The sequence below is a fragment of the Salvelinus fontinalis genome, chromosome 11, assembly GCF_029448725.1.
Source record: "Salvelinus fontinalis isolate EN_2023a chromosome 11, ASM2944872v1, whole genome shotgun sequence".
Classification (NCBI taxonomy): domain Eukaryota; kingdom Metazoa; phylum Chordata; class Actinopteri; order Salmoniformes; family Salmonidae; genus Salvelinus; species Salvelinus fontinalis.
In genome coordinates, this window is record NC_074675.1 from 56,319,190 (window position 1) to 56,334,189 (window position 15,000).

Below are 15,000 nucleotides of genomic sequence, written 5' to 3' on the forward strand. Positions count from 1 at the left end.
CCAGCAGCAAGAGCGACATCATTGATGTATACAGAGAAGAGAGTCGGCCCGAGATTTGAACCCTGTGGCACCCCCTTAGAGACTGCCATAGGTCCAGACAACAGGCCCTCCGATTTGACACACTGAACTCTATCAGAGAAGTAGTTGGTGAACCAGGCAAGGCAGTCATTTGAGAAGCCAAGGCTGTTGAGTCTGCCGATAAGAATGCGGTGATTGACAGAGTCGAAAGCCTTGGCCAGGTCGATGAAGACGGCTTCACAGTATTGTCTTTTATCAATGGCGGTTATGATGTCGTTTAGGACCTTGAGCGTGGCTGAGGTGCACCCGTGACCGGCTCGGAAACCAGAATGCATAGCGGAGAAGGTGTGGTGGGATTCGAAATGGTCGGTGATCTGTTTGTTAACTTGGCTTTCGAAGACTTTAGAAAGGCAGGGTAGGATAGATATAGGTCTGTAACAGTTTGGGTCTAGAGTGTCACCCCTTTTGAAGAGGGGGATAACCGCGGCAGCTTTCCAATCTTTGGGGATCTCAGACGATATGAAAGAGGTTGAACAGGCTAGTAATAGTGGTGGCAACAATTGCGGCAGATCATAAGGATTGGAGGAGAGAGAGCGAGAGGGGAGAGAGAGAGAGAGAGAGAGAGAGAGAGAGAGAGAGAGAGAGAGAGAGAGAGAGAGAGAGAGAGAGAGAGAGAGAGAGAGAGAGAGAGAGAGAGAGAGAGAGAGAGAGAGAGAGAGAGAGAGAGAGAGAGAGAGAGAGAGAGAGAGAGAGAGAGAGAGACAGAGAGAGAGAGAGAGAGAGAGAGAGAGAGCGAGAGAGATTGAGAGAGAGGGGGGAGAGAGACAGAGAGAGAGAGAGAGAGAGAGAGAGAGCGAGAGAGATTGAGAGAGAGGGGGGAGAGAGACGTTAATGTGTTGATAGGTGAATGTCAATGTGTACATTTACTTTATGTAATGAAAGAGTGTGTGTGCTGCTGTTAGTTAATAACCCCATAGTCCCCAACCATCCTGTTAGTCCCCAACCATCCTGTTAGTCCCCAACCATCCTGTTAGTCCCCAACCATCCTGTTAGTCCCCAACCATCCTGTTAGTCCCCAACCATCCTGTTAGTACCCAACCATCCTGTTAGTCCCCAACCATCCTGTTAGTCCCCAACCATCCTGTTAGTCCCCAACCATCCTGTTAGTCCCCAACCATCCTGTTAGTTCCCAACCATCCGATATATGTGATAAAGTGAAAATCTGAGGTATGCACCAGACCTGCACCAGACCCCCACCAGACCTGCACCAGACCCCCACCAGACCTGCACCAGACCCCCACCAGACCTGCACCAGACCCCCACCAGACCTGCACCAGACCCCCACCAGACATGCACCAGACCCCCACCAGACCTGCACCAGACCCCCACCAGACCTGCAACAGACCCCCACCAGACCTGCACCAGACCTGCACCAGAACCCCTATACCAGACTCTAACCAGACTCTAACCCCCACCAGACCCTAACCAGACGCTAACCAGACCCTAACCAGACTCTAACCAGAACCTAACCCCCACCAGATCCTAACCAGACTCTAACCAGACTATAACCCCCACCAGACCCTAACCAGACCCTAACCAGACGCTAACCAGACTCTAACCAGACTCTAACCAGAACCTAACCCCCACCAGACCCTAACCAGACCCTAACCAGACCCTAACCAGACTCTAACCAGACCCTAACCAGACCCTAACCAGACCCTAACCAGACCCTAACCAGACTCTAACCAGACCCTAACCAGACCCTAACCAGACCCTAACCAGACCCTAACCAGACCCTAACCAGACCCTAACCAGACCCTAACCAGACTCTAACCAGACCCTAACCAGACCCTAACCAGACTCTAACCAGACCCTAACCAGACCCTAACCAGACCCTAACCAGACCCTAACCAGACCCTAACCAGACCCTAACCAGACCCTAACCAGACCCTAACCAGACCCTAACCCCCACCAGACCCTAACCAGACCCTAACCCCCACCAGACCCTAACCAGACCCTAACCAGACCCTAACCAGACGCTAACCAGACTCTAACCAGACTCTAACCAGACCCTAACCAGACCCTAACCAGACCCTAACCAGACCCTAACCAGACCCTAACCAGACCCTAACCAGACCCTAACCCCCACCAGACCCTAACCAGACCCTAACCCCCACCAGACCCTAACCAGACCCTAACCAGACTCTAACCAGACCCTAACCAGACGCTAACCAGACTCTAACCAGACTCTAACCAGACTCCAACCAGACCCTAACCAGACCCTAACCAGACCCTAACCAGACCCTAACCAGACCCTAACCAGACCCTAACCAGACCCTAACCAGACCCTAACCCCCACCAGACCCTAACCAGACCCTAACCCCCACCAGACCCTAACCAGACCCTAACCAGACTCTAACCAGACCCTAACCAGACGCTAACCAGACTCTAACCAGACTCTAACCAGACTCCAACCAGACCCTAACCAGACCCTAACCAGACCCTAACCAGACCCTAACCAGACCCTAACCAGACCCTAACCAGACCCTAACCAGACCCCCACCAGACCCTAACCAGACCCTAACCAGACCCTAACCAGACCCTAACCAGACTCTAACCAGACCCTAACCAGACGCTAACCAGACTCTAACCAGACTCTAACCAGACTCCAACCAGACCCTAACCAGACCCTAACCAGACCCTAACCAGACCCTAACCAGACCCTAACCAGACCCTAACCAGACCCTAACCAGACCCCAACCAGACCCTAACCAGACCCTAACCAGACCCTAACCAGACCCTAACCAGACTCTAACCAGACCCTAACCAGACCCTAACCAGACCCTAACCAGACCCTAACCCCCACCAGACCCTAACCAGACCCTAACCAGACTCTAACCAGACTCTAACCAGACCCTAACCAGACCCTAACCAGACCCTAACCAGACTCTAACCAGACCCTAACCAGACCCTAACCCCCACCAGACCCTAACCAGACCCTAACCAGACCCTAACCAGACCCTAACCCCCACCAGACCCTAACCAGACCCTAACCAGACCCTAACCAGACTCTAACCAGACCCTAACCAGACCCTAACCAGACTCTAACCAGACTCTAACCAGACCCTAACCAGACTCTAACCAGACCCTAACCAGACCCTAACCAGACCCTAACCAGACCCTAACCAGACCCTAACCAGACCCTAACCAGACCCTAACCAGACCCTAACCAGACTCTAACCAGACCCTAACCAGACCCTAACCAGACCCTAACCAGACCCTAACCAGACCCTAACCAGACTCTAACCAGACGCTAACCAGACTCTAACCAGACTCTAACCAGAACCTAACCCCCACCAGACCCTAACCAGACCCTAACCCCCACCAGACCCTAACCAGACTCTAACCAGACCCTAACCAGACCCTAACCTAACCCCCACCAGACCCTAACCAGACTCTAACCAGACCCTAACCAGACCCTAACCAGACCCTAACCAGACCCTAACCAGACCCTAACCAGACCCTAACCAGACTCCAACCAGACCCTAACCAGACCCTAACCAGACCCTAACCAGACCCTAACCAGACCCTAACCAGACTCTAACCAGACCCTAACCCCCACCAGACCCTAACCAGACCCTAACCAGACCCTAACCAGACCCTAACCAGACCCTAACCAGACCCTAACCAGACCCTAACCAGACCCTAACCAGACCCTAACCAGACCCTAACCAGACCCTAACCAGACCCTAACCAGACTCCAACCAGACCCTAACCAGACCCTAACCAGACTCTAACCAGACCCTAACCAGACCCTAACCAGACCCTAACCAGACTCCAACCAGACCCTAACCAGACTCTAACCAGACTCTAACCAGACCCTAACCAGACCCTAACCAGACTCTAACCAGACCCTAACCAGACCCTAACCAGACCCTAACCCCCACCAGACCCTAACCAGACCCTAACCAGACCCTAACCAGACCCTAACCAGACCCTAACCAGACTCCAACCAGACCCTAACCAGACCCTAACCAGACTCCAACCAGACCCTAACCAGACCCTAACCAGACCCTAACCAGACCCTAACCAGACTCTAACCAGACCCTAACCAGACTCCAACCAGACCCTAACCAGACCCTAACCAGACCCTAACCAGACCCTAACCAGACTCTAACCAGACCCTAACCAGACCCTAACCAGACCCTAACCAGACTCTAACCAGACTCTAACCAGACTCTAACCAGACCCTAACCAGACCCTAACCAGACTCCAACCAGACCCTAACCAGACTCTAACCAGACTCTAACCAGACCCTAACCAGACTCCAACCAGACCCTAACCAGACCCTAACCAGACCCTAACCAGACCCTAACCAGACCCTAACCAGACCCTAACCAGACTCCAACCAGACCCTAACCAGACTCTAACCAGACTCTAACCAGACCCTAACCAGACTCCAACCAGACCCTAACCAGACTCTAACCAGACCCTAACCAGACCCTAACCAGACTCCAACCAGACCCTAACCAGACCCTAACCAGACTCCAACCAGACCCTAACCAGACTCTAACCAGACCCTAACCAGACCCTAACCAGACCCTAACCAGACTCCAACCAGACCCTAACCAGACCCTAACCAGACTCTAACCAGACCCTAACCAGACCCTAACCAGACTCTAACCAGACCCTAACCAGACCCTAACCAGACCCTAACCAGACCCTAACCAGACCCTAACCAGACTCTAACCAGACTCTAACCAGACCCTAACCAGACCCTAACCAGACTCCAACCAGACCCTAACCAGACCCTAACCAGACTCTAACCAGACCCTAACCAGACTCTAACCAGACCCTAACCAGACCCTAACCAGACCCTAACCAGACTCTAACCAGACCCTAACCAGACCCTAACCAGACCCTAACCAGACGCTAACCAGACTCTAACCAGACCCTAACCAGACTCTAACCAGACCCTAACCAGACGCTAACCAGACCCTAACCAGACCCTAACCAGACCCTAACCAGACCCTAACCAGACCCTAACCAGACGCTAACCAGACTCTAACCAGACCCTAACCAGACTCTAACCAGACCCTAACCAGACGCTAACCAGACCCTAACCAGACCCTAACCAGACCCTAACCAGACCCTAACCAGACTCTAACCAGACCCCAACCAGACCCTAACCAGACCCTAACCAGACCCTAACCAGACCCTAACCAGACCCTAACCAGACCCTAACCAGACCCTAACCAGACTCTAACCAGACTCCAACCAGACTCTAACCCCCACCAGACCCTAACCAGACCCTAACCAGACCCTAACCAGACCCTAACCAGACCCTAACCAGACCCTAACCAGACCCTAACCAGACCCTAACCAGACTCTAACCAGACTCCAACCAGACTCTAACCCCCACCAGACCCTAACCAGACCCTAACCAGACCCCCACCAGACCCTAACCAGACCCTAACCAGACCCCAACCAGACCCTAACCAGACCCTAACCAGACTCTAACCAGACCCTAACCAGACTCCAACCAGACTCTAACCAGACCCTAACCAGACCCTAACCAGACCCCAACCAGACCCTAACCAGACCCTAACCAGACTCTAACCAGACTCTAACCAGACTCTAACCAGACCCTAACCAGACTCCAACCAGACTCTAACCAGACCCTAACCAGACCCTAACCAGACCCTAACCAGACCCTAACCAGACTCTAACCAGACCCTAACCAGACCCTAACCAGACCCTAACCAGACTCTAACCAGACCCTAACCAGACCCTAACCCCCACCAGACCCTAACCCCCACCAGACTCTAACCAGACCCTAACCAGACCCTAACCAGACCCTAACCAGACCCTAACCAGACTCTAACCAGACCCTAACCAGACCCTAACCCCCACCAGACCCTAACCCCCACCAGACTCTAACCAGACCCTAACCAGACCCTAACCAGACCCTAACCAGACTCTAACCAGACCCTAACCAGACCCTAACCAGACCCTAACCAGACCCTAACCAGACTCCAACCAGACCCTAACCAGACCCTAACCAGACCCTAACCAGACCCTAACCAGACTCTAACCAGACCCTAACCAGACCCTAACCCCCACCAGACCCTAACCAGACCCTAACCAGACTCCAACCAGACCCTAACCAGACTCTAACCAGACCCTAACCAGACTCTAACCAGACTCTAACCAGACTCTAACCAGACCCTAACCAGACCCTAACCAGACCCTAACCAGACCCTAACCAGACTCCAACCAGACCCTAACCAGACTCCAACCAGACCCTAACCAGACTCCAACCAGACCCTAACCAGACTCTAACCAGACCCTAACCAGACCCTAACCAGACCCTAACCAGACTCCAACCAGACCCTAACCAGACTCTAACCAGACCCTAACCAGACTCTAACCAGACCCTAACCAGACTCCAACCAGACTCTAACCAGACCCTAACCAGACCCTAACCAGACCCTAACCAGACCCTAACCAGACCCTAACCAGACTCCAACCAGACCCTAACCAGACCCTAACCAGACCCTAACCAGACTCTAACCAGACCCTAACCAGACTCTAACCAGACCCTAACCAGACCCTAACCAGACCCTAACCAGACCCTAACCAGACGCTAACCAGACCCTAACCAGACTCTAACCAGACTCTAACCAGACCCTAACCAGACGCTAACCAGACCCTAACCAGACGCTAACCAGACCCTAACCCCCACCAGACCCTAACCAGACTCCAACCAGACCCTAACCAGACTCTAACCCCCACCAGACCCTAACCAGACGCTAACCAGACTCCAACCAGACCCTAACCAGACCCTAACCAGACTCCAACCAGACCCTAACCAGACCCTAACCAGACCCTAACCAGACCCTAACCAGACTCTAACCAGACCCTAACCAGACCCTAACCAGACCCTAACCAGACCCTAACCAGACCCTAACCCCCACCAGACCCTAACCCCCACCAGACCCTAACCAGACGCTAACCAGACCCTAACCAGACTCTAACCAGACCCCCTTACCCCCCACCAGACCCTAACCAGACCCTAACCAGACTCCAACCAGACTCTAACCAGACCCTAACCAGACCCTAACCAGACCCTAACCAGACCCTAACCAGACTCTAACCAGACTCCAACCAGACTCTAACCAGACCCTAACCAGACCCTAACCAGACCCTAACCAGACTCCAACCAGACTCTAACCAGACCCTAACCAGACCCTAACCAGACCCTAACCAGACCCTAACCAGACCCTAACCAGACTCTAACCAGACCCTAACCAGACCCTAACCAGACTCCAACCAGACTCCAACCAGACTCTAACCAGACCCTAACCCCCACCAGACCCTAACCAGACCCTAACCAGACTCTAACCAGACCCTAACCAGACCCTAACCCCCACCAGACCCTAACCCCCACCAGACCCTAACCAGACTCTAACCAGACCCTAACCAGACTCTAACCAGACCCTAACCAGACCCTAACCAGACCCTAACCAGACTCCAACCAGACCCTAACCAGACCCTAACCAGACTCCAACCAGACTCTAACCAGACCCTAACCAGACTCTAACCAGACCCTAACCCCCACCAGACCCTAACCAGACCCTAACCAGACCCTAACCAGACCCTAACCAGACCCTAACCAGACTCCAACCAGACCCTAACCAGACCCTAACCAGACCCTAACCAGACCCTAACCAGACCCTAACCAGACTCCAACCAGACCCTAACCAGACTCTAACCAGACCCTAACCAGACTCTAACCAGACCCTAACCAGACTCTAACCAGACCCTAACCAGACCCTAACCAGACCCTAACCAGACCCTAACCAGACGCTAACCAGACCCTAACCAGACTCCAACCAGACCCTAACCAGACCCTAACCAGACTCTAACCAGACCCTAACCAGACTCTAACCAGACCCTAACCAGACCCTAACCAGACCCTAACCAGACCCTAACCAGACTCTAACCAGACCCTAACCAGACTCTAACCAGACCCTAACCAGACTCCAACCAGACCCCAACCAGACTCTAACCAGACCCTAACCCCCACCAGACCCTAACCAGACCCTAACCAGACCCTAACCAGACTCTAACCAGACCCTAACCAGACCCTAACCCCCACCAGACCCTAACCCCCACCAGACCCTAACCAGACTCTAACCAGACCCTAACCAGACTCTAACCAGACCCTAACCAGACTCTAACCAGACCCTAACCAGACCCTAACCAGACCCTAACCAGACTCTAACCAGACCCTAACCAGACCCTAACCAGACCCTAACCAGACCCTAACCAGACCCTAACCAGACCCTAACCAGACCCTAACCAGACCCTAACCAGACCCTAACCAGACCCTAACCAGACCCTAACCAGACCCTAACCAGACCCTAACCAGACTCTAACCAGACTCTAACCAGACTCTAACCAGACCCTAACCAGACTCTAACCAGACTCTAACCAGACTCTAACCAGACCCTAACCAGACCCTAACCAGACCCTAACCAGACCCTAACCAGACTCTAACCAGACCCTAACCAGACTCCAACCAGACCCTAACCAGACTCTAACCAGACTCTAACCAGACTCTAACCAGACCCTAACCAGACTCTAACCAGACCCTAACCAGACCCTAACCAGACCCTAACCAGACTCCAACCAGACCCTAACCAGACTCCAACCAGACCCTAACCAGACTCTAACCCCCACCAGACCCTAACCAGACGCTAACCAGACCCTAACCAGACCCTAACCAGACCCTAACCAGACCCTAACCAGACCCTAACCAGACCCTAACCAGACCCTAACCAGACCCTAACCAGACCCTAACCAGACCCTAACCAGACCCTAACCAGACCCTAACCAGACCCTAACCAGACCCTAACCAGACCCTAACCAGACTCCAACCAGACCCTAACCAGACTCTAACCCCCACCAGACCCTAACCAGACGCTAACCAGACCCTAACCAGACTCTAACCAGACCCCCTTACCCCCCACCAGACCCTAACCAGACCCTAACCCCCACCAGACCCTAACCAGACCCTAACCAGATCCTAACCAGACCCTAACCAGACCCTAACCAGATCCTAACCAGACCCTAACCCCCACCAGACCCTAACCAGACCCTAACCAGATCCTAACCAGACCCTAACCCCCACCAGACCCTAACCCCCACCAGACCCTAACCAGACTCTAACCAGACCCTAACCAGACCCTAACCAGACTCTAACCAGACCCTAACCAGACCCTAACCAGACCCTAACCAGACCCTAACCAGACCCTAACCCCCACCAGACCCTAACCAGACCCTAACCAGATCCTAACCAGACCCTAACCAGACCCTAACCAGATCCTAACCAGACCCTAACCCCCACCAGACCCTAACCAGACCCTAACCAGATCCTAACCAGACCCTAACCCCCACCAGACCCTAACCCCCACCAGACCCTAACCAGACCCTAACCAGACCCTAACCCCCACCAGACCCTAACCAGACTCTAACCAGACCCTAACCAGACCCCCACCAGACCCTAACCAGACCCTAACCAGACTCTAACCAGACCCTAACCAGACCCTAACCAGACTCTAACCAGACTCTAACCAGACCCTAACCAGACTCTAACCAGACCCTAACCAGACTCCAACCAGACCCTAACCAGACCCTAACCAGACCCTAACCAGACTCTAACCAGACCCTAACCAGACCCTAACCAGACTCTAACCAGACTCTAACCAGACCCTAACCAGACTCTAACCAGACCCTAACCAGACTCTAACCAGACCCTAACCAGACCCTAACCAGACCCTAACCAGACTCTAACCAGACTCTAACCAGACCCTAACCAGACTCTAACCAGACCCTAACCAGACCCTAACCAGACCCTAACCAGACCCTAACCAGACCCTAACCAGACCCTAACCAGACTCTAACCAGACTCTAACCAGACCCTAACCAGACTCTAACCAGACCCTAACCAGACCCTAACCAGACCCTAACCAGACCCTAACCAGACCCTAACCAGACCCTAACCAGACCCTAACCAGACTCTAACCAGACCCTAACCAGACCCTAACCAGACTCTAACCAGACCCTAACCAGACCCTAACCAGACTCTAACCAGACCCTAACCAGACCCTAACCAGACCCTAACCAGACCCTAACCAGACCCTAACCAGACCCTAACCAGACCCTAACCAGACCCCCACCAGACCCTAACCAGACCCTAACCAGACTCTAACCAGACCCCAACCAGACCCTAACCAGACCCTAACCAGACCCCCACCAGACCCTAACCAGACCCTAACCAGACCCTAACCAGACCCTAACCAGACTCTAACCAGACTCTAACCAGACCCTAACCAGACTCTAACCAGACCCCAACCAGACCCTAACCAGACCCTAACCAGACCCTAACCAGACCCTAACCAGACCCTAACCAGACCCTAACCAGACCCTAACCAGACCCTAACCAGACCCCAACCAGACCCTAACCAGACCCTAACCAGACTCTAACCAGACCCCAACCAGACCCTAACCAGACCCTAACCAGACCCCCACCAGACCCTAACCAGACCCTAACCAGACTCTAACCAGACCCCAACCAGACCCTAACCAGACCCTAACCAGACCCTAACCAGACCCTAACCAGACCCTAACCAGACCCTAACCAGACTCTAACCAGACCCTAACCAGACCCTAACCAGACCCTAACCAGACCCTAACCAGACCCTAACCAGACCCTAACCAGACCCTAACCAGACCCCCACCAGACTCTAACCAGACCCTAACCAGACCCTAACCAGACCCTAACCAGACCCTAACCAGACCCTAACCAGACTCTAACCAGACTCTAACCAGACCCTAACCAGACCCTAACCAGACTCTAACCAGACCCTAACCAGACTCTAACCAGACCCTAACCAGACCCTAACCAGACCCTAACCAGACTCTAACCAGACCCTAACCAGACCCTAACCAGACCCTAACCCCCACCAGACCCTAACCAGACCCTAACCCCCACCAGATCCTAACCAGACCCTAACCCCCACCAGACCCTAACCCCCACCAGAGTGTGTGTGTGTTTTAGAGTGTGTGTGTGTGTGTGTGTGTGTGTGTGTGTGTGTGTGTGTGTGTGTGTGTGTGTGTGTGTGTATGTGTGTGTGTGTGTGTGTGTGGGAGTGTGTTTTAGTGTGTGTGTGTGTGTTTTAGAGTGTGTGTGTGTGTGTGTGTGTGTGTGTGTGTGTGTGTGTGTGTGTGTGTGTGTGTGTGTGTGTGTGTGTGTGTGTGTGTGTGTGAGTGTGTTTTAGTGTGTGTGAGTGTGTTTTAGTGTGTGTGAGTGTGTTTTAGAGTGTGTGTGTTTTAGAGTGTGTGAGTGTTTCAGAGTGTGTGAGTGTGTTTTAGTGTGTGTGTGTTTTAGAGTGTGAGTGTTTTAGAGTGTGTGTGTTTCAGAGTGTGTGTGTTTTAGAGTGTGTGTGTTTCAGTGTGTGTGTGTGTGTTTCAGAGTGTGTGAATGTTTTAGAGTGTGTGAGTGTTTTAGAGTGTGTGTTTTAGAGTGTGTGAATGTTTTAGAGTGTGTGAGTGTGTTTTAGAGTGTGTGTGTGTGTTTTAGAGTGTGTGTGTTTCAGAGTGTGTGTGTGTGTGTGTGTGTGTGTGTGTGTGTGTGTGTGTGTGTGTGTGTGTGTGTGTGTGTGTGTGTGTGTGTGTGTGTGTGTGAGTGTGTTTTAGTGTGTGAGTGTGTTTTAGTGTGTGAGTGTGTTTTAGTGTGTGAGTGTGTTTTAGTGTGTGAGTGTGTTTTAGAGTGTGTGTGTTTCAGAGTGTGTGTGTGTGTGTGTGTGTGTGTGTGTGTGTGTGTGTGTGTGTGTGTGTGTGTGTGTGTGTGTGTGTGTGTGTGTGTGTGTGTGTGTGTGAGTGTGTTTTAGTGTGTGTGAGTGTGTTTTAGTGTGTGTGAGTGTGTTTTAGAGTGTGTGTGTTTTAGAGTGTGTGAGTGTTTCAGAGTGTGTGAGTGTGTTTTAGTGTGTGTGTGTTTTAGAGTGTGTGTGAGTGTGTTTTAGTGTGTGTGTGTGTGTGTTTTAGAGTGTGTGTGTGTTTTAGAGTGTGTGTGTGTTTTAGAGTGTGTGTGTGTTTTAGAGTGTGTGTGTTTCAGAGTGTGTGTGTTTCAGAGTGTGTGAGTGTGTTTTAGTGTGTGTGTTTTAAAGTGTGTGTGTGTGTTTTAGAGTGTGTGAGTGTTTTAGAGTGTGTGTGTGTTTTAGAGTGTGTGTGTTTTAGAGTGTGTGTGTTTTAGAGTGTGTGTTGACTGACCTGAGCTGAAGCCTGATGTAGCAGGAACACACCTGCCCATAGGTTCTACTGCATACCTTAACCTGGTCACCAGACCTGCACACAACACAAACAGAGAGGGAGTGTGTGTGTGTGTGTGTGTGTGTGTGTGTGTGTGTGTGTGTGTGTGTGTGTGTGTGTGTGTGTGTGTGTGTGTGTGTGTGTGTGTGTGTGTGTGTGTGTGTGTGTGTGTGTGTGTGTGTGTGTGTGTGTGTGTGTGTGTACTCTACCTGCAGCATTGTGGTTGTGGTACTCTATAAGTTCAGGTATCGAGGTGAAGATGTGCTTCTCACAAAGATAGAAGCTTCCAGAATCATTGAGCTTTATCTGGTAGTGTCTGATACCACCGTTTATACTAAGGGGACAGAGAGGAGCGAGAGGAGAGTGGGAGAGAGAGAGACAGGGATGGATGGAGAGGGAGAGAGAGAGGGATTGTGGGAGGGAGAGAAAGAGAGAGAGAGAGACAGGGATGGATGGAGAGAGGGTGAGAGAGAGACAGGGATGGAGAGAGAGAGAGAGAGAGAGAGAGAGAGAGAGAGAGAGAGAGAGAGAGGAGAGAGAGAGAGAGAGAGAGAGAGAGGAGAGAGGTGGAGAGAGAGAGGGAGACAGGGATGGATGGAGAGAGAGAGAGAGAGAGAGAGAGAGAGAGAGAGAGAGAGAGAGAGAGAGAGAGAGAGAGAGAGAGAGAGAGAGAGAGAGAGAGAGAGAGAGAGAGAGAGAGAGAGAGAGAGAGAGAGAGAGAGAGAGAGAGAGAGAGAGAGAGAGAGATGGATGGAGAGGGAGAGAGAGACAGGGATGAATGGAGAGAGAGAAATAGAGAAGGAGAGAGAGAGAGAGAGAGAAAGAGAGAGAGAGAGAGAGAGGGGGATGGATGGATGGATGGAGAGAGAGAGAGAGAGACACAGGGATGGATGGAGAGAGAGCGAGAGAGAGACAGGGATGGATGGAGAGAGAGAGAGAAACAGAGAGAGAGAAACAGTGAGAGAGCGATGGCTAAATGTGTCAAAGCATAGGGATTGATTTTCCACATGGTCCATATGATGTATTTATTAAATTGCTTTGGACAAAGGTACTTACCCCAGAGCTTTAGTGAACACTGAAACAGTGTAACAGCTTTGCTGACTAGACTCCCTCACCACAAAACCTCCCTCTTTAGCCTGCAAAGATTAAATCGAACAATTAGAGATGACCTACAGATTTACAGCACAGAAGGAACAGATAGACAAGCAGACTAACTGACAAACAGACAGTCTGGCTAATTGATCGATTGATCGATTAATCGAAGAAAAAAAAAAAAACGGAACTGGAACCTCCTGTCGTAGCAGCTGTTCAGCCTCTGATCTGGTGATGCTCTGACAGAACCACCTAGAACAATGGAGGAGAGAACCTTTTATTGGACTGCAAAGCTGAGGATCTGTGTAGTACTAGACTGAGTAAGTATATGTGTAGTACTGGACTGAGTAAGTATATGTGTAGTACTGGACTGTGTAAGTATCTGTGTAGTACTAGACTGAGTAAGTATATGTGTAGTACTGGACTGTGTAAGTATATGTGTAGTACTAGACTGTGTAAGTATCTGTGTAGTACTAGACTGAGTAAGTATATGTGTAGTACTAGACTGAGTAAGTATATGTGTAGTACTGGACTGTGTAAGTATATGTGTAGTACTAGACTGTGTAAGTATCTGTGTAGTACTAGACTGAGTAAGTATATGTGTAGTACTGGACTGTGTAAGTATATGTGTAGTACTAGACTGTGTAAGTATCTGTGTAGTACTAGACTGAGTAAGTATATGTGTAGTACTGGACTGTGTAAGTATATGTGTAGTACTAGACTGTGTAAGTATCTGTGTAGTACTAGACTGAGTAAGTATATGTGTAGTACTGGACTGTGTAAGTATATGTGTAGTACTGGACTGTGTAAGTATCTGTGTAGTACTGGACTGTGTAAGTATCTGTGTACTACTAGACTGTGTAAGTATCTGTGTAGTACTAGACTGTGTAAGTATCTGTGTAGTACCGGACTGTGTAAGTATCTGTGTAGTACTGGACTGTGTAAGTATCTGTGTAGTACTAGACTGTGTAAGTATCTGTGTAGTACTAGACTGAGTAAGTATATGTGTAGTACTGGACTGTGTAAGTATCTGTGTAGTACTAGACTGTGTAAGTATCTGTGTAGTACTAGACTGAGTAAGTATATGTGTAGTACTGGACTGTGTAAGTATCTGTGTAGTACTGGACTGTGTAAGTATCTGTGTACTACTAGACTGTGTAAGTATCTGTGTAGTACTAGACTGTGTAAGTATCTGTGTAGTACTGGACTGTGTAAGTATCTGTGTACTACTAGACTGTGTAAGTATCTGTGTAGTACTAGACTGTGTAAGTATCTGTGTAGTACCGGACTGTGTAAGTATCTGTGTAGTACTGGACTGTGTAAGTATCTGTGTAGTACTAGACTGTGTAAGTATCTGTGTAGTACTAGACTGAGTAAGTATATGTGTAGTACTGGACTGTGTAAGTATCTGTGTAGTACTAGACTCTGTAAGTATCTGTGTAGTACTGGACTGTGTAAGTATCTGTGTAGTACTAGACTCTGTAAGTATCTGTGTAGTACTGGACTTTGTAAGTA

The 15,000-nt window shown here is 50.8% G+C and overlaps 1 protein-coding gene across 1 annotated transcript in view; it reads right to left on the reverse strand.

Annotated features, from left to right (window-relative positions):
* Nucleotides 1-15,000, reverse strand: part of txk (TXK tyrosine kinase) — a gene marked incomplete at its 5' end in the record, with an annotated part of 31,885 nt that overhangs the window by 13,756 nt on the left and 3,129 nt on the right. Inside the window, 4 exons of the mRNA XM_055937049.1 lie at nucleotides 12,355-12,429; nucleotides 12,603-12,727; nucleotides 13,450-13,529; nucleotides 13,683-13,737. Coding sequence (XP_055793024.1) covers nucleotides 12,355-12,429; nucleotides 12,603-12,727; nucleotides 13,450-13,529; nucleotides 13,683-13,737 — 335 coding nt within the window. The remainder of the gene's footprint in view (nucleotides 1-12,354; nucleotides 12,430-12,602; nucleotides 12,728-13,449; nucleotides 13,530-13,682; nucleotides 13,738-15,000) is intronic.